The 19,503-nt window shown below is 38.0% G+C and overlaps 1 protein-coding gene across 1 annotated transcript; it reads left to right on the top strand.

Moving 5' to 3' along the window:
* Positions 1 to 612: 612 nt before the first annotated feature.
* LOC108673852 (neural-cadherin-like) lies at positions 613 to 17,018 on the top strand (the record flags this gene model as incomplete). Its single annotated transcript, XM_047884690.1, has 17 exons — positions 613 to 636; positions 1,011 to 1,652; positions 2,358 to 2,535; positions 3,489 to 3,722; positions 4,530 to 4,693; positions 7,014 to 7,166; positions 7,698 to 7,874; positions 8,238 to 8,426; positions 9,400 to 9,613; positions 9,715 to 9,821; positions 10,166 to 10,320; positions 10,781 to 10,934; positions 11,101 to 11,346; positions 11,756 to 12,189; positions 12,490 to 12,832; positions 13,363 to 13,719; positions 16,924 to 17,018. Coding segments are annotated over exons 1-17 (3,866 nt in total), but the record flags the coding sequence as incomplete, so codon positions are not given.
* Positions 17,019 to 19,503: the final 2,485 nt, after the last annotated feature.

Raw genomic sequence — 19,503 nt, 5'->3', positions numbered from 1 at the left:
TTTTGGGGATAACGTTTCTGCATAAATATATGAATATGATCCAACGAGAATAGATTCAAGATTGTTTACGGACGTTGGCATTACTGAATATCATACCTTTGCGATAACATTATTAATGATTCGGATAATACAGTAAATATTATTTTCAGCTGATGATGTAGTTCTATAAATTCCTAAATTTTAGTCGATTTTTTTCCAAAATTGTTTAGAATGTGCGGGCTTTCCCTTTCCGCAGCACAACCTGACGGTTATAGCAACGAGCAAGGATGGCAAGATCGGCAGCAACGAAGCTCACGTGACAGTCGAGGTGCTTGACGCCAACGATCACTCGCCAGTCTTCGCCGTCCAGCGACATGAGGCGCAAATAACTGAAGAAGATAACCACAACTTGCCCAGGCCCGTATTTACGGTCAGTTTATATTTATTTTTTAATTTTCCCCACTCGTAAATTATCGTGATTGTTAGATCATAAATTAAACTCAAGTTACTCTAAAGTTGAAGATTACGGCTTTAATAAAGGAATTTTTATATTTCAACAAATTGTTCGTTATTTTATCTTGCAATCCGAACTGTTTCCGGTGTTTTAAGCCAGAATTTGGAATAAAATGTCTAATGCACAACATATTGGAACCTCTTGTAAGCGATTGGGCGACTCTGTCGCTAACTGAACAGATTAAGCTGGCCTCAAGATCGTTTTAAACTAAAATATAAAAAAAATAAATATAAAATAATAAATTTCCTCTATTTATTTGCGTTTGAAGCAATCAAATGATATATATACAAGTAGTGACATCTCAAAGTAATTTTGATTCTCGAACGATAACTTTTTTTTTGCTAATGAGAAGTTTTGTCTTTGTACTGTGCTCGTCGTAATGGCGTTCATCAATATTTTCTTCTACATTTAAATATTCCAGATTATCATAACTGTTCTTCGAGTCGCATTTAAGGCTTCCTGTCATCGCTATTCACACTTAATCGTTAAAACAACCTACAGACTTTTTCGAGTGCAGGTTAAAGCTACTGATGGAGACAAGGGAGAGTGGGGAGTGCTGCGGTATTCTATTTCTGGGGACGGTACCGCAGCTTCTGATAACCTCCCAAGCTCCGATCGTTTCTCCGGCATGAAGATCTCAGCCGCATCCTCCTCGATCGAATATGGCCACAAGCGACGAGGAAAAATGCACCGTGACGGAGCCGGACAGCATAAACCGAATACCGAGCGCAGAGTTGCAACTTTGTTTATGGAGAACGAAGATGGACATTACCGGTCGCCACCTCTCCTGGATCCAGGAGGTGTAGCAGTGAATGGCGCTAATGCATCCATAGCTAGTCATCAGACAGATAAAAATAGCCATAAACTGACTGTAAATAGCGACTCAAGTGCAATAAACAGAACGAATATAGCTGGAAAAGTCCGGTTTTCTACTGATAACATCCCAGAATCAGCCGTGCACAATTCTTATAGAGTTGTAGATGGCCTTTCTAAGACATTGCATAACACAGTCCCCAGTGAAGGCAATCATAACTTCTCTTCTTTAGATCCAGATTTACTTTCGGAAAGTGAACATTTTCAGGACACTCATTCGTGGGAGAAGAGAAAAGAAGCTGCCTTCACAATTGATCCGGTCACAGGCACAATAAAAGTCATGCAGGTGGGAATTGTTTCATCTTTGCTGGCATTTCGATGACATGTTGTGGCGATTATCGATATTCAATTTATATGCTCATCGAAGTGACAGCGTTTAGAGAATAATGAAATATTTATTATTATCACAACTATCAATAAAATATCTGTGAATACCTGTGTGTTTAAATAATGATGTTGGAAATATTGTGTGTGTACATATGTAATTGGAACTATGAAACATTATAAAACGGCGAGGGATTAAGTAAATTTATAATGGAAATTCCATGCCACGTCAGGACCAAACGGATCTTTTTAAGGGCATTAAAGTCCAGCCCTATAACCGAATTTTTTAAATATGCATTACATAAATTTGGAAATTGTTGACATTGCATCTAAAACAAAATTAGTGAAATTTTTAGTATAGGAAACCGTATCACAGGAATCGATATAAAAAATGGGATTTCATAACAGAATTTACTTATATCAGGGATTATCCATCCAAAGCAGGGCCGGGTTTAGCAACCACTGAATAATACTATATGAGCGCCAAATGACTTCTCGAACTATTTATTCATTTTAGTCAATTCGCTGCCTCTTACTTAATTTTTAATTTATTCAATGTGTAAAATTCTTATACTGATTATAATATTCATATGTTGCCAAACGATTATTCTGAAATTATTTATCACCCCAGGAAAGATGAACTCTATAACATTGTCACCTTCACCAGCCCCTAGATCGCGACCCGCCTCACGGGCGTGCAACGTGGCGCTTGGTGGTGACCGCGTCAGACGGGGAGCTGCAAGCCGACACCGAAGTTGTGGTCAACCTCAAAGACATTAACGACAACGCACCGGTGTTCCTTACTGCACGTGTTGAGGCTACGGTTATTGAGAACTCTCCTAGCGGTGAGTTATTTGCTGTAGGAGCCTGTGTTCCTTACTGCACGTGTCGAGGCTACGGTTATTGAGAACTCTCCTAGTGGTGAGTTTTTGGCTGTAGGAGCCATCCGTTCACGGTCTTGGGATAAAAAGAAATTTGTAGTACGAGTGGAATTCATTTGTGCTTCTCTTGATTCTTTTTATAAATTGTGATTATATTGGTGAACAAGCCTCAAGGTTTATACCAATTCAATGGTTGTGGAAAATGCTTCTCTCTCGTTGATAATTACGAACGTATTATAAAATGCATCACAGATTTTGTTGGTAATCATTTAATGTATTATTAATGAAGCGATGATGAAGTATTAATGAAGTGATTTCAACATTAATTCACGTGTTCATTTTAGCTAACAGAAACTAAACTTTAAACTTTAAACTTTACTTTAAACTCTAATATCTTAAACTTTTTTAAATTAATATACTCGTTAACAATAATAATAGCATTAATAGTAATAATATTAAATAATAAAAATAATAAAGATAATAATAATAACAATAATGAATACAGGAACTTTTTGCGATCAGTGACTTTAAAGACAATGGCAACAGATGATCAAGCTGACTTCAATGTGACAGCATTTTTCTCATGAGCTGGGAAGCCTTTAAGGCTCCTTTGTTCGGCAGCAATCGACAGCTTGCAAAAAGCTCTGAATCTTTCATCTTGAAGATGCACCGTCAGTGCATTATTCTAATGGAGGCCTTTAACGTCTTCGCGACGCCTTTCAGAGAATTTCGTACAATTGAGGAATGCGAAGGCATCATTTTCCCTATAGAGCATTTTAGTCTCTGCAAACACAAGTGCTTTGATTCTTCCTTAAGGTTACTTTTTTTTAACATATTGCACTCGCCGTCAGAGCTCTCGTCGCTTGGGAATTTGCCATCGCCATAACCGACCTCGTTTGCTTCCTGCCGTAAACCAGGCACGCCTGTAGTCACGATAACAGCCGAAGACTTCGACGACAAGAACGAAGGGTCCAATTCTAAGCTGATTTACTCGTTGCAAAAGAATGCTGTGGACGAAGAAACTGGCCTGGCAATTTTCACCGTCAATGCTTCAACAGGCAGTATCAGCACAGCCATGTGTTGTCTGGACAGAGAACGTGCGAGTCATTACAGCCTAACTGTTGCTGCTACAGATGGAGGTGGATTGCAAGGTTAGCAATTGTCTACTTCAACTAAATAAATCTTACGGCACATTGAATGTCAATTTTAAAGTAATTTCACATCAATATGGTGAAATGCAATTTAAACGCTAGTTACAGATACTTACTTTACTTACTTTACTTTTCAAAAAAAGTTTTTTTACTTAATTTACTTCTCAAAAAGTGTTTCCAGTGCCCAATATGAATAATTTTCATTACATGACATATTTCACTATAATAAATTATTAACGAAAAACTATATATTTACTTGCATTTTTTTATGACAACAATAACTCCATGACTGATATTGAAAATATTTTGATAAATAATTTTATTAAAATAAAATTTATTTCCACGTCCATACTCATTATCAATAAGAATAATATGTATTTATGACTCGAATAATGTATCGTTAAAGATTGCATTCAATTCCTAACCACCGTCGTTGGATATATATGAGCTCCGCATTGAATTATTTATGAGCGGCATTGTGTAATGTAAAGTTTTTTCTATTATATCATTTTGGAAAATTCCTCAAAAAAGGCCGTTTGTGGTTATTTGTTCAGCAATCATTTATGAGAGTTATTTTAAAGACAGACGTTTACTGTGAGCACCTGTCTTATTTAGAATAAAAGAAATATTTCCTTATTTATAAATAGTGTATGATAATTTTTTTGAACAATATTCTCATAAAATCTTTATTTTTTCCTCTGTTTCTTCGCCAAAAATATATTCGGCATCTATTATTCGTAAATTTTTCATTTAAACATTTCCTGCTGCCAACACAACTCACCCGACTCCATTTTTCGCCCACTGCAGGTTCCTGTGAAGTTTTGGTATTAGTGGCGGATGAGAACGACGTTCCTCCGCGGTGGGGGCGAGCGGAGTGGACAGTCGAGGTTACCGAGGGCGCGCCCCTCGACCAGGTTCTCGCTACCCTCACTGTTAAGGACCCCGACACCCGCAACAGTTTGGCCTACAGGGTAACTTACGTTGCTTCATGTCACTTCATCAGAATTTTTTGTTTCATCTTGTTGAACTTATAATATTCATGAAGAAAAGCTGATTTCACAGAGCTGGTCTTCTGACATGGTAGTATCTGTATTTTTTTTATACTGACGGGTCATTGCATATTACTCGCCAGTTATTCCTCTGCGATAAGCTAGTACTAGTACAAATTCATTGTCCAATCTTGATTCTTTGCTTTACCATTACCCGCATCTCCGTAAGTTCTTTTTAGGAATATTTTCAGAATTATATTACTCTTTTGGGTGTTAACATTACTAACCACTCCCAACTGATGCTCTTACCAATCTGAATGTTTTTTGCTGTACCTGCTTCGACTAGCACTTTTGCCAATTTCAGAGGTTAAGGAGGACCAAATTCTAGACCACAAAAATGTCAGCCTAATGTAAACGTCATTCAAGGTGAAGCCGTACAACAATTTACTGAGAATATTATCAACATTAACACGTTGACTCCAATTGCTTCATCTTGTACTATTATTTCCTCTTTTTTAGTATTATGAAGCATAATTGCCAGACGGTCTTTTTTTCCAGACAAATCCGGCGATTTAGTTTTTTCCATTGCATTGGCCGGCTAAAATGTATGATAGGGGTTCTTCCTAATTAAAATTAAAAAACTGCAAAAAAATGAAATGGAATTTTCACACCGGAACCTACATATATACCACTATATATTGAGTTATGGGCCTTTTTTGTTCGCGGACTTGGCCGTTTTTTAGGCCATCTGGCAACCCTAAACTATGTATCACAACGTCCTTGAGAAATAAACTTCGTGGTGCGCATATTTAAATGTTGACACTTCGGAGTCAACATTTTAAACAGCTTTTGCATGCAGAGATACTTGAATCTTAGGAGTCATCTCCGTGGATTTTGTACAATCCTACCAGAATTTGTGCCGTTCAAAAATTTACTCATCCGAATTGCTCAATTTAATGAACAGTGACAGAACGTTGATTATGAATTAAATTAATCTGTTCCTTAATGAGATTGGATGCACCGCATTTGAATAATTATGTCGAGCAATGTTCAAACTAAACTTGGCGCGCGATGTCTGAGGCTGTAGAGGCTCAGTTCTGCAATGCCTGCTCGGTCTATGAGCAATAATTAGCTTTAATTGATTCCAATTCGTTGCAGGCCTTAATGACTGTAGTGGCCGTTGGGAAAGTTTGTAGTCAAATACAGTTTCGATTGCACCATATATGTAATTAATTTGTATTCATTTCTGCATTCAACTACAATATTTCACTTCACGAATTAAGTTGACTGTTAATGGCTACGAATTAAAATGTTCCCAGTTTTTTCGTGATATGCTATAAATAATTGAATAATAATTATACACTTTTGATACAATGAACTTAGAGATCTGACGAGTAATTAAAAATATAAATTGTTACTCTTTTTAGATAATTCTCTCGGGATTTTCTCGTACACGATAATGTAATCGGGAATAAAACTTGAAGGAGGGTATGCCATTTTATTAAGATTTATTCAATAATTTAGTTCATTACTTTGACAAAAAATTCTTGGTTGCGGGATGACAAACATGAAAATGTCCCGGCTATCGTCCTCCTTCGACGCATTTTTCCACCTTTCATGTAGCTACAGGGCTGTTCAATGATGCCACATTTGCATCTATGTTCAAAAAAATTCGTTCCAATGGTTTTCAGTTCTCAATACGCCAAGGATAAATATATGTATGCATTTCCGTACAACATTTGCCTACACAATAACACAATTTCCAACCGTCGCCGTGAATATCATTACACTGAGATCTCTTCAATTTCTGAACTTCAATTTTCAAATTCTGTGACCTGAAAATTTTCGATGCATTTTCCTACAGGCCTCAAATGTAACTGAATATCACGAGCATATAGGGCCTCGTGTCAATGCTCAGAGCTGATGGATACATTGTCGTCTTCATTTTTCTAGTTGTATGATATGGGACGAAACTTACCATATTTTTATATTTTGACATGATGGGATAGAGAAACCGTGTCTGTCCTTCACTGATGTGAAGGACAGACACATATTTTATTCAGAGAGTTTTAAAGCAACAAGCTGGGAATTTTGTCTGCGTTGGGATGAGAATCAATTTTTTGTAATGTTCAATCCTGCTATTCTTCAGATTCTGCCATCAGAGTTGAAACTGTAGTTCGCATAACAGAATTATTTTGTTCAACAAATGTTTTATGCTTTATAACACAAGCAAGAACATTTCATTCTTTCTTTCAATGGTCTCTTTAAAAATTTCAAACAGTTTTTACATCTTTTCCTTCAGATAGCTCCTGATAGTGGGAGGGGCTGGCAGATGGTGAAAATAGAAGGGCGAACAGCTGGTGATGGCGCTGAGCTCAGGAGTCTGGTCCCTCTTGATTATGAAAACCCTGACCTAAAGGACGGCTTGAAATTCCAAATTCAAGTCACCGATCAGGTAATTATCCATATGATAGTGACTGAAACTCCGCTTCATAGAAATGTTACAATGTAAACAATATAATTCAATCATTCTGTTCTCTAAAAAATCGCTATTTCAGCCCCGTAACTTGATTATGCGAATATCATTCGTACACATTCATGTAATCTGATTTATTTCTCAATGCTTCGGCGGTTTTCTTTTATTTTTTATTTGTTTAAAGCATCGTCTTCGTATACGTAGATTTAACGCGCAATGCAACCAAGTTCTTACGTACTATTATGTAAAGAAGATGTTTGAAATATAAAATCAAGAAACATATCGTATATGTATGATATTTGCAAGAACAATATGCTAAACAATGCAAACCTACATGCTTCCTCTCGACTTCACACCATGCAATCAACTCTGGCGGTCGATTACATTTGCTCTTCTTACTCTAGGTTATCCAAGTTTATTGGATGGTGGAAATGAATAAAGTATAAAGATCGAAGTTCAAGGTATACCTTCCGAATGGTTTTTAAATTCTTTTTTTTTTGCCTGTCTTAGGGAACGGATGCATGGGAGAACAAGTACAGGGTGGGCGAAGCGACCGTCATAGTGCGCATATTAGACGTTAACGACAACGCTCCATCATTCGAAAAAGTTCAGCAAAGCGTGCGGATCAGCGGAGACGCGCCACTTGGAACGGTGGTGGCAAAAGTGCCTGCCTTCGATCTGGACGAGGTGAGCAAACGAGGGATACTTGAGTTCTTCTATAGAGGCGAATCGCTTAATGTTTATTTGGTTATGTTAGCTTACAGTCGGTTTTGCTAAATAAGGGAAATGTTAATATAATTTAAAATAGTAGAAACGACAGTGTCCAACTCGCTCTAACGTAACTTTTGACGCGGATTAATTAAAACCTTCATGCAAGATTTCCTTGAACAGAAACATTCAAAACGATTTATTCAGCTCACTCATTCACTTTATATTCAGCTGGGTTAATAAAATGGTGCAATAAATTTCAGCATTAACATTAAAAACTTTTTTCCTGACTGCATTAACTACAAGAATACAACGCAGAACCGCTTTATGTCGAGAACACAGAACAGGAATGGCTTGGTTCGCTACAGCCTCGCTGGTAGGAGAGGATCGAGTCCTCACTTCGGCATCGACCACACAGGGACCATCAGGACCATCGGCCTAGTGGACAGAGAGGCCATCAGCAAGCACAGCCTAGTGGTTCATGCCACTGACCACGGAATGCCGCCACGCCAGTCGTCCGCTACTGTAACTGTAAGTGGCAAGACTAGGTGGCATGATTGTAATGTAGTGTAGTGGTTCATGCCACTGACCACGGAGTGCCGCCGCGCCAGTCGTCCGCTACTGTAACTGTAAGTGGCATGACTGTAAGTGGCAAGACTGTGAGTGGCAAGACTGTGAGTGGCATGACTGTAAGTGATAATACTGTAAGTGGCACAACTGTGAGTAGCAAAACTGTAAGTGGCGAGACTGTAAGTGGCAAGACTGTGAGTAGCAAAATTGTGAGTAGCAAAACTGTAAGTGGCAAGACTGTGAGTGGCGTGACTGTAAGTGGCATGACTGTAAGTGGAATGACTGTGAGTGGCATTACTGTGAGTGGCAAGACTGTGAGTGGCAAAAGTATAAGTGGCAGGACTGAAAGTGGCTTGACTGTGAGTGGCATGACTGTGAGTGGCATGACTGTAAGTGACAAGACTGTCAATGGCAGAACTGTAAGTGGCAAGACTGTAAGTGGCAAAATCGTAAGTGGTAAGACTGTAAATAGCAAGTTATTTTTAACCGAACACCTGATCTTCACTATTTAAACATATTTATGACTTAGTTCCGCGTGAAATTATCGAACTTTGTTCAAACGTTCAACATTCGAGGTTAGTATTTATCTTTTAAGAATGGAAGAGCATTTGCATGAAAACGTTACGAAAACTCCTGCAGGTCAATTGGCTGTATTAATCACCGAATTACACTTACTTCTCGAATTCAGCATTAAACTTATTTCAAATTTTCGCAGGAATAAAGTTTCCTAAAAAGACAAACATATTCGCTGTTACGATCAACATGTATTTCAATCGTCACAAACACTGACACAATTATTATTTCACTATATTTAGATAACTTTTCTGCTGTTCAATTCGAGAAAAATTAGTATTTTCTGAATCAGATGTATTGTTCATACATAATGAATGATATGTCAATGTTATATCAATATTTTCTCTCACATATATTGAAGGTTGAAATCGATGACGTGAACGACAACGCCCCCATCTTCACGGGTCCCACGTACGTGAACGTGCACAGAAAAAACATCGAAGGCTTCACGAGTTTTTTTAACCTGACCGACCTCGATGATTGGAGTGTTGGCCATGGACCTCCTTTTTCCGCCCAGCTTGATCCAAGGGCTCCCAGCAGCATAAGAAAGGCCGTCAGTGTCGCATATAAGCGAGGTGAATATCATTTGTGTCATTTGTGTTCATCCCATACTTGGAGTGTTGGCCATGGACCTCCTTTNACGCGCCGGCGTCATTCGTGGTGCCGGTGCTGACAGTTGACGGGGGGCGGCCCGCCATGACAGGCACCGTGTCCCTCACCATCGCCGTCGTCAGCGAGGACAGCCCCATAGCTGTCAGGGACGTCACTCTTGTTGCTCTCAGCGTACGCAAATCACAGATTCGAAGATTGAATGAAATTCAATCAAATTTTTTATTACTTACGCATTTTTAATTTAATAGGCTTAGTTATTCAGTTTTTCAATACTAAACTGTTTTCTCCTAAAGGTGTGCAATTTTTATCAATTTCTTGGAAAATTTTTTTGTGAAAAATGACGTGAAATGGTTCATTGCATCCTAGCAGAAGAATGAAATACTACCATATTAATTATCTCGTGGTTGGCTAGAACGCAATTAATCGCGCGGTATAAATGCACGTATCGAGTTGCCCATCACAACATCAGAGTTTATTTATTCCTACCGTTTTCAATTTTTTCATTTTTTTCACAGTCTGAGATGGAAATCGGACAAGCCATTCCTCTAGGCTCAGTTTCCTCAGAAGAGTCTGGCAAAGCAGAATATTCTTGGTCGAGATCCCACAAGTATTTTGTGCTGGACAAAAGATCAGGATACTTGTTTGCTGAAGCTGCTACTCCTTCTGGCAGGTGAGTACAGCCAACGTTATTGTCAGTAACGTTATTTTGCAATGAAATATCAGGTCTCGGTTTGTTGGGGCTTCTAGTAGATGAACACGATCAATTTCCTTTCCAGATATTAAATTCGATCTCTAATTGTTGCGGTTTTGTACTACATGATAAAATGTATAGATTCATTTCTAACGATCAGCCCTTGTAATTATTTTCTTGTTACTTTATTTTTCCTAGCAAAGGATGCTTACGTCTCTGATATCCTCGTACTACCATCCTATTTTATCTGAATAACGTTCTTTTCTGTCATCATAACTTATTTCTAAATCAACTTCAGACATTCTCATACTCCTTGGATACATTTGCATGAATCAACTATCCCCTGCCTTTGCCCCAGTCCTCTACTGATTTATTCAATCTGCATATATATTAGAATAACATATATAAATTCATCCCTCTGCTACTCATCTCCCCGCAGCTACGGTCTGAGCATCGCTATTTATGAGCCGCCTGCGCCTGACGTGCAGGCGAGCCTCAACGTGGCCGTGAGGCGGCAGGCGAGGCACCAGGCGCTCCACAGCACGCCTGTCGTTGTCGCGGCTAAACCCGCGGCGTTGATCGACACCACGCAGGTCTTGCTATTTTATTCCATGCTAATCTAACCAATTTTAGAGAAAAATGAATTGTCATTTGGTGTGTGCATTTAAAATGAATGAGTATCATACATGATTTCTTATAATTTAACCGCGTTGTGGGTTTCTGTCATAATCTTATACCGTTTGCATTTATTCCCAATAGACTGGCACTTCACTTCTCCATGCACTCGAGGTGACTCTCACTCGACTAAGATGGCGCGCAAGTCACGGATTCTCTTTGAATTTGACAGCCGCCGAATTTTTGACGCATGAACCCAGGACTCCCTCGGTTAAAGTTGTATCGCTAGAAGGAATCCGACAAAACTCTGACGAACATGTCTCCAGAGTCTGGCTCGCAGACTCTACCAAAACGTCTTTAGAATTGTTCATTGCTTTGAATAAAGCACAGGTTCGTTCACTTGTTCGGAAGTCACGAATTTGGATTTCTCCAGCTTCAAATGTGATGAAATATATTTTTGAAGTATACCATTCATACTTATTTGCAAAAGAAATTTTGCTGGCACCAAATTGCGTAAACTTTATTTGTAGTGTTAATTTGATTTTGATGATTGACCAGTTTATCTAATGAACAAAATATTCAAGGAAAGGAATTCCTCCTGATGTTTTATGATACTACAAATATTTACACAGATAGAAGAGCACCTTTTAATAAATAAATTCTGCTTGAACCAACTTGCAACTTAGATTTTATTTATAATCTTAATTTAATTTTTATAATCGACCTGTTTATCCAATGAAAAATATTCAAGTCTGGAAATGCTTCCTGATGTTTTATGATACTACAAATATTTGCACAGATAGAAGAGCACCTCGGGGTGAGCATTCTGGGGTCTGGGATGAGCGGAGCAGGCACTCTAGACTGCGGCAGGTCTTGCGAATGTTGCTGCAGTCCCCGCACGGTCTTGTCTGAAGGCTACTCAATAACTCAGACTCCGACGGCCACCTTTGTCGGTCCGATCCTGAGCCTAGACTCCAATTGCAAATGCATAAGTAATTCGACGGTCAGTGAAGTGAACCCAACATTGGACGATCAGCTTGGCGGAACATCAGGTTTATCTCCCAGGCTTGCAGGCGAGCAATCCTTGAACGATCAAAGGCAAGGAGGGACGGCGACCCGAGCGCCTTATGCTCACGCTATGAGGAACAAGCGCGTCAACGGAAAACTTGTTGATTGCAATGAAAATACCTGCCTTAATGGAGGCAAGTGCCTGCCTTCTGCTCCTGGATACAAGTGAGTTCAAATTAAAAATCAAATCCGGCTTGCTTAAAGCAGATATGGAAGGTGAAATATTTTAAGAACGGTAAATCCTTGAGTTTTACTGAGTTTTATAAATAAATTTCTTAGGAAAGAGCTGCAAGCATCGAGACTTGTGAAAATTGTATTCTCTTTTTAATTTTTTTATTATTTGCCACCTGATATAAAAGATTCAATATCGTTCAAGACCAGCAGCACCCTGATTTTAATAATTGGGAATATTAAGGTAAAATGCGATGCGAATTTATATTTGGTTATTTTCTCGCGAGTTGGCAGGTGCGTCTGCCCAAGCCACACGATTGGGCCTCGTTGCAAAATCCTGACTCGGCACTTTGCCGGGAGCGATGCGAGAGGCTCTGGGTCATGGCTTTGGCTTCAACCTTTAAACCCTTGCTCAAAACTTCAGCTACGCTTATTTTTACTCACCCGCTCCAAGAATGGAACCGTACTCTCCAGCGTTGAGAAGCACGGAAATAGGAGAGTGGGTCTGGTACTTCAACTAAAAGAAGGAAAGCCGCTTTTTCGTTTGTCCCTCAACTCGGCCGCTGTTGACGTGAGCGTCAATACTTCTCTAGCAGACCTACGGTGGCATCGTGTGGACATTTTCTGGCGAAATAAAGTACGTATTTTCGATTAATTAGAATTTTCATTTCAAATAATTCTATTATAAGCTTTGGCAATCAATTTCATTGGTTATAATTGCTCTAATGATCTTCACACCAAAACCATCATTACAATTAGAAGACCAATTTGAAGACGGAACTATTTATTCTAACCATCTTGAAAACAGCAACTATACCGTATTTTTCTAGACCCATTCTCAAAGCAACAATCATTCTGAGCCACGCTTTGAATTCCACAAAGCGCTAGTAAAAGTTTTGTAATCTGGAAATTACGCTGTGCACTGCTATTCCCACTAAAAGCTTAGCAAATATACTCTCTCCGTGAATCACCTTCTACATTTTTTATACCAATTTGTTATTTCAATTATCGTTTTTCAACGCATAATATTTCATGATTGAGAAAAATGTTTACAAAAATTTTCTTTCCTGATACATTGAAATTGTTTGATCATTTGATTTATATTAAACTATCCATATTTTTGATACAAGCATTAAATTGCACAATAAATCGGTACATAATCCCCAGACAGTCGAGATGATCATCGACAACTGCGTAGGACAATCCACAGAAAATACATTAGAAGAAGACCGTGGTCCCGGCCTAGAAGAAGACCGCGGTCCCGGCCTAGAAGAAGACCGCGGTCCCGGCCTAGAAGAAGACCGCGGTCCCAGCCTAGAAGACCGCGGTTCCGGCCTGTCCAAACAATTCTACTGCAGAAATGCTGTGCACGCGCAAGATTTGACTGGCCAACTCAACACAAGAGGCGCGCCTTTGCAACTCGGATACATGTACGCAAGTTCCAGTGATGCATTGCACGAGAATAATGGCGATAAACAATCCTACTTCAAAGGATGTCTCAGGAATATACGACTCAATGGAGAGGTAGGAAATTACACTGTAAGCTCATAGCACAATATAATTAATAGATTTCACAATGTATAATTTAACATCTAATAGGAGTTCTCAAATCATGAATGCAAGTTTTCCGTACATTAAATGTTAAAAATATTTAAAATTCAGAATTTTATTACTTCATGATAAATATCATTCATTCTTCATTCATGATCGAAAATTTTCAGTACATTGAATAATAAAGAAAAAAAGTTTGGGCGTTGAAGCAGGTAATCTTCATCAAATTAATAGCTATATAACTAATCTTATATAATTTTGATCCATTACCTGAAACATTCAGAAGTCTAAGGTAAAATAATAAAGAGATACTCTAAATTAGTTTGCATTGCCCTGCAGAGCCAATATCAACAGATGTTGATTGTAATCATAAGTTTTTCAGCTCCAGCACCTCGCATAGAGAAATTAACCATCGTTTCTCTTTTGCGACCGATACACATTTTATTGTTTTGTGACTCATACATGACTTCTATCTATCACAAAATTTTAAGCGCAAAGCCTTAGATATACTTAACATCGCGCCCAGTGCTCAAAACGAACATGAGATTAATTTCTTTATTAATTTATACTTTATTGCTTCCATTTTGAGGGTAATTTTTAATATTAATGATTCGTAATAGATTTCCAGCAACAAGTTGGAGTACAAGATACTATTCATAAATTCAAACGAAGAGAGATCGTACTGCCATTAAAAAATTCTCTTAAGATAACTCAAGCTCACATGTAAATATAGTTATCTCAAGCTTACATGTAAATATACTTAACTCAAGCTCAGATGTAAATATAATTAACTCAAGTTCACATTCCTACAAAGATCACATTAACATGCAGCTAAGTTTGTCCGCTTCACAATCAAATCTCGATTTCAGTCCAACTTTGGATCATTAATTTAATATATCTTGTGTAGCCGCAGCTCATTAATTTAGCGATTATGTAGTTCGAAATGCTTATATGGCTACACTTGCTAGAGTAAGCAATTTACGGACACGTATCTCCGCCAGCTACTTTTACTCTGTCCGCGACAAGGGTCGCTTAACCTGTTCAGTGTTCCTAGTTCGTAAGCTTTTTGTGTATTTTCTGGTGCATTTTTTGAGATTCTCTTATATATGTCATAACCTTGCCAAAGTTTGTATTATGTATTCATTTTCGTGTTTTTTTCAGATATATTCAATAATTGCAACTGTATAGTTCCTTCACTATTAAACGAGGTGTAACTACAGTTCTGAACCGTTCTAGGCGTAGCGTCCTTTGAGGAAGGCGTTACATCATGCATCAATTAATTAAAGAAATAAAATCATAAACAAGTCTTAATATACATTTATCAACGAATAAGTGATGGAGAATTATTAACGGGTTCTAACTATTTAATATATTATTAATATTATTCATCGTTTAATGCATAAACGAATGCAAGACGGAAAATCTGAGGATTTTTTCTACAGTCTTTTAATCTGGACAGATTCTTAGTAGAACTTTACATATAAAGGAAAATACTACGACGAACAACCAAGAGTCTGGAGATAAAATCTTCGAGTTCACTTGCCACTCCCAAAAAATTTGACTTTCCAGCATAGATTGACCCCTTGAATCTTTCTAATGAGCTCAGCAAAAGCTTAGCTTACAAAACATGCAGTGCAATAATAATATTTTGTTATGCAATAACATTTATGCATAGCAATACACTACACGAAATTTATTTTTACTCCTCGATCGAATTTATTTGAATTGAAGTCGACCCGAACTGGGATGTAAAAATAATAAGCAACAACTTTTTGGATAAATTGCGCTATAAATGATCACGGTAAAAACTAACCTTACATTATTTTAGGAAAAAGAAACTCCACCTTTTTATTGCGGTTTGCTTTGCTGCTCCGGCACGCAGCAACACACAACAGCTACACCCAAATTATTTTAATAAAACTGAGGAAATATCGAATTATTTTGCATCATTTTTTCGGGTACGAGCAAATGCCGCTCGAAAATTGCACCAAATTTCCCCATTATTTGTAGCTCGGAAAGATTGAGGCCTGCGTCCTGCGCTCCCTGAATTCCTGGTAGTCGATGTTTGGTCTAACTTTTACGTTCTGCTTCTTCAGGAAATGCTGTAGTATTTAATGTTTAAAGCATATTATTTAAACTTTAAAGCATGGTATGCAAATAATAATTTGCAATGGTGTATAGGAAGTGACAAATGCAGTAAAATATATTACAATAATTGAATATCTAGCAAGGAATTAATGATGTCTGGAAGCGTTTTCTTGGAAGTTGAACACAGCCATGTTCAACACGTCCAGCGATGCCGCTACTCGCGCTGCGCAAAACAACCGCAGAAATGCAGTCCATCAGATAGCAGATATATTCATGCAGAACTTGAGTTCGTTTGATCACAGAAGAGGTTTACTTCTCATTACGTCCCGGCACTGAACAGAGCTCGTTGTCGCAGTCCCTTTGTTCCACGTCTGAATGTAACTGCGTTATTTTCCTTTTTCTGAGAATTTCTGACACGTCCACGGACATCGAAGTGCCTGCTAATTACTAATAGCGAGCTTCTTCAATTTATTCTCAGATATTTCTATAGACGAAGTGTTCGAGCATATCAGGAAAGTTCATTAATTGTGCATGTCTATGGATTTTACGAGAATGTGACTTGCTGTATTTCAGAGAGAATGTACAATGAGATTCTGCACCATCGGTTTCAGTATTCTCTTTGTGTCTTGCTAGTGATTGTAAATCATGTTGAATATATTGAACACAACGATCACTGCAAATTCTTGTAGTTTTAATATTTTCAACTTTACTTAGATACTTATTGTATAATTATATTAAAATGTTGAGTGAATAATGTTGCGAAAATTGCTTTACGTTCCATTAAATGTTATAAATTTCTCTCCACAACACCTCAACTTCGTGATTTGCTAGTTATCGTAAAGCCACAATCTTGAATCATAATGGGGAAGCATGTTTGTGCAACACTTTCATTTGCAGTCAGCAATTCCTAATGCATAACTCGAGAATAAGAATATCTTTATGTGTACAACAAGGATCGTACTTTCAAATGGGAACAAAACTATGCAAGAGGATAATTCTATTCCGAAAATGTCCCCAGTTTAAGAATGATCAAAAATGTTATCTCACGGACTTCACGCTGTTAGTAATGTAATTTTTCTCCCGTCAAAGCTCTTGGATTTGGGAGAAAATGTGCCCAGTCATCGATCAGAACCTGGCTGTGTCTATCAGAACTGCGCAGCTCTGCGCTGCCCAGCGAACTCCAAGTAAGTTGGTCTTTACCTTCCGAATTTGTTCAGGTGCAGATGTCAATTTTTCTCAAGCAGTGAATAATCTAGGCTTCCGTATGAACCAGCTTCTCAATTTGAATTTCACAATCGTACTTTTTCATTGTAGAATTGGTGAAATGTAAAATTTGAAACTGCGAGAAAATTTATCACATATCAAAATATTGGGTTCTCTCAAACGATTATTTTCTTAGAACTTAATTTTTCATAACGCGATGTTTGACAAAAAAAGAATCTATTAGGAAAATTGATTGAAATTCCTATGTTTTCGTATTCAGAAATACACATTGTACACGGAATAAACTGGAGTAATTATCCGCCAAACGAGCCAAAAAATTCCCACTCGCCCCTAATTACCATAATTAATTGAAATTACTTTTTGATTGTAACAGGGACGCGATGAACGTAACGAATTTATTCAGGTGCAACACTTTCATTTTGATCATCATGAATTTCTTTCAATGCTTTCATTTAATGCGTGTAGGACTGCATGGATACAAACGTAACTACACTCAGTACGACTGTAACGTCGTAAAATTATTCAGTCTGTTGAGGGTTAAAAACGAGCGAGAAACTAATTGAGTCCGTGTTCAAAGAACTCTTTTGCTTGGTGTTTGCGATCCATTCTAAAATTTTAGCGTCGAATTATACACAACTACAAAAAAACTTTATGTGGAATAGTTTTGTGGGACATATTTTTAATTACAATGAAGAATTATTACCCATTCTTAAAATTTATTCGTTGTAAAAAATTGTAAAGACGAGATATCTGTCCACGTGGTCGTAGCGCCGACTGAAACTAAAGGCGACATGTCTGGACAATTGGACGAATGAGCTTCACACATGAGCGAAATAAGTAATATCTCCGAAAAACTGGTAGTAGCTAGTATATGGAATTAACAACTGAATGAAAATAATATGCTCAGGTATACTGCAAATATCTTTGTTTGAAACATATTATTATTGCTCGTTAGTAAAAATTTGTACGTGCCAATAATAAACATCACGTCATATTTAGGTGCCTCGCGATCTACTTGTTAAATACTTGCTTAAAGAATTGCATTTGTTGTATGCTCCTCCTTTCCTTCTCACATATTCCGATTGGACATTTTCTGAAGAAAAACGACCACGAGTTTGCGAAATTTCCTTGTTTGCACACAACGAATCATGGTTTCTGCTTGAATTCACTGGTTTAGTTGGCTGAAGATAAGGCAGTTTTTTCGAGACAATTTGTGAGCACCCCAGCTTGCAGTCTAGCACATCGCGACCCTGCATGTCGTGTAGGACTGCGTGCGTGACCCGACAGCCAGAGTAGGACTGCTATGTACGCAGCATGCAGAAAAGGACTGAGTGCCCCACTGAATGTCATGTGCGAGCCAGGATATGCAAGTCCCGGCAATGTTGGACTGCTGGGCACGACTTAGCGTTGCTGCAGTGTAAAACTGTTCCGTACGACTTTGTCTAATTTATGACAATAACGCACGACCTCTAGCGCATGAAACATGCGCACGAACTGCCATAAACATGGCTGTTGATTTTTATCGAACAATATTCTTGCTGATTTCTTTAGTGCACCCTTACGGAAAATATTTAGTGGGTTCTTTCAAAAAAATTAAATTCAGAAGACAGAACTACAGTACCAGTTCATTCTCAATATCTCGATGACTTTTTTTCAATCTTGTGGAGAATATTCTCTAATAGACTAAAAAGTTTCAATCAAGAACGCTGCCGTCATCCAATCATTGTCTTTACAGCCTCTATATATACTATATAGCTATAGGAGAGGGAGTAGTGATGTGTCACTCTAATTTGCTTAATTCAGTATTCTGCTTGAGTGAAACAATTTAATTGTACTCCAGTAAACGATTCTATAGAACATGAAATACGTCAATACGTTCAGCTAACACTCACCGCTAACATAACAAGCAATTATATTAGATTGGCTAGTTTCAAAAACCTAGTCACCTTCAGTTCAGTCTATATTTAACCGAAGCATTTTAACATGCAAACGAAATTATGAAGTGAACCCGTGACCATATTGACATTAAAGAGGCTATTTTATATTATTAGAGTTAAAAAATTCGCGGAATTGCCAACTATCAAACAAAATAGTTTTGTTCCTGAGCTACATGTTAAGTTCATTCCTAAGTTCACATATGTCCGACTGGACATATGTGGCGCATTTCACGCGTAGGGCTCGTGAGCTCGACTGTACATGTATGGCACGTTTAAAAAATATATTGCAAGAATAATTAAAACTGCCAATGTGCATTAACAAACAACCAAAATAACTCATAAAGCACTCCCAAACCAGAATATCCTAATGCCCCCTACATTTTAATATCAATACCAATAAACTAAAGCATCCTACATCTCACGATGTCTACCCTTAAAAACATGCGCTTCCCTTAAGCAACGTCAACATTGACAGCGTCAAACTGCGTGTGACAGGGACATAATCTCA

This window comes from Hyalella azteca, unplaced genomic scaffold, assembly GCF_000764305.2.
Source record: "Hyalella azteca isolate HAZT.00-mixed unplaced genomic scaffold, Hazt_2.0.2 contig15928, whole genome shotgun sequence".
Taxonomy (NCBI): Eukaryota; Metazoa; Arthropoda; class Malacostraca; order Amphipoda; family Hyalellidae; genus Hyalella; species Hyalella azteca.
This window is presented reverse-complemented; position numbering and strand designations above follow the sequence as displayed.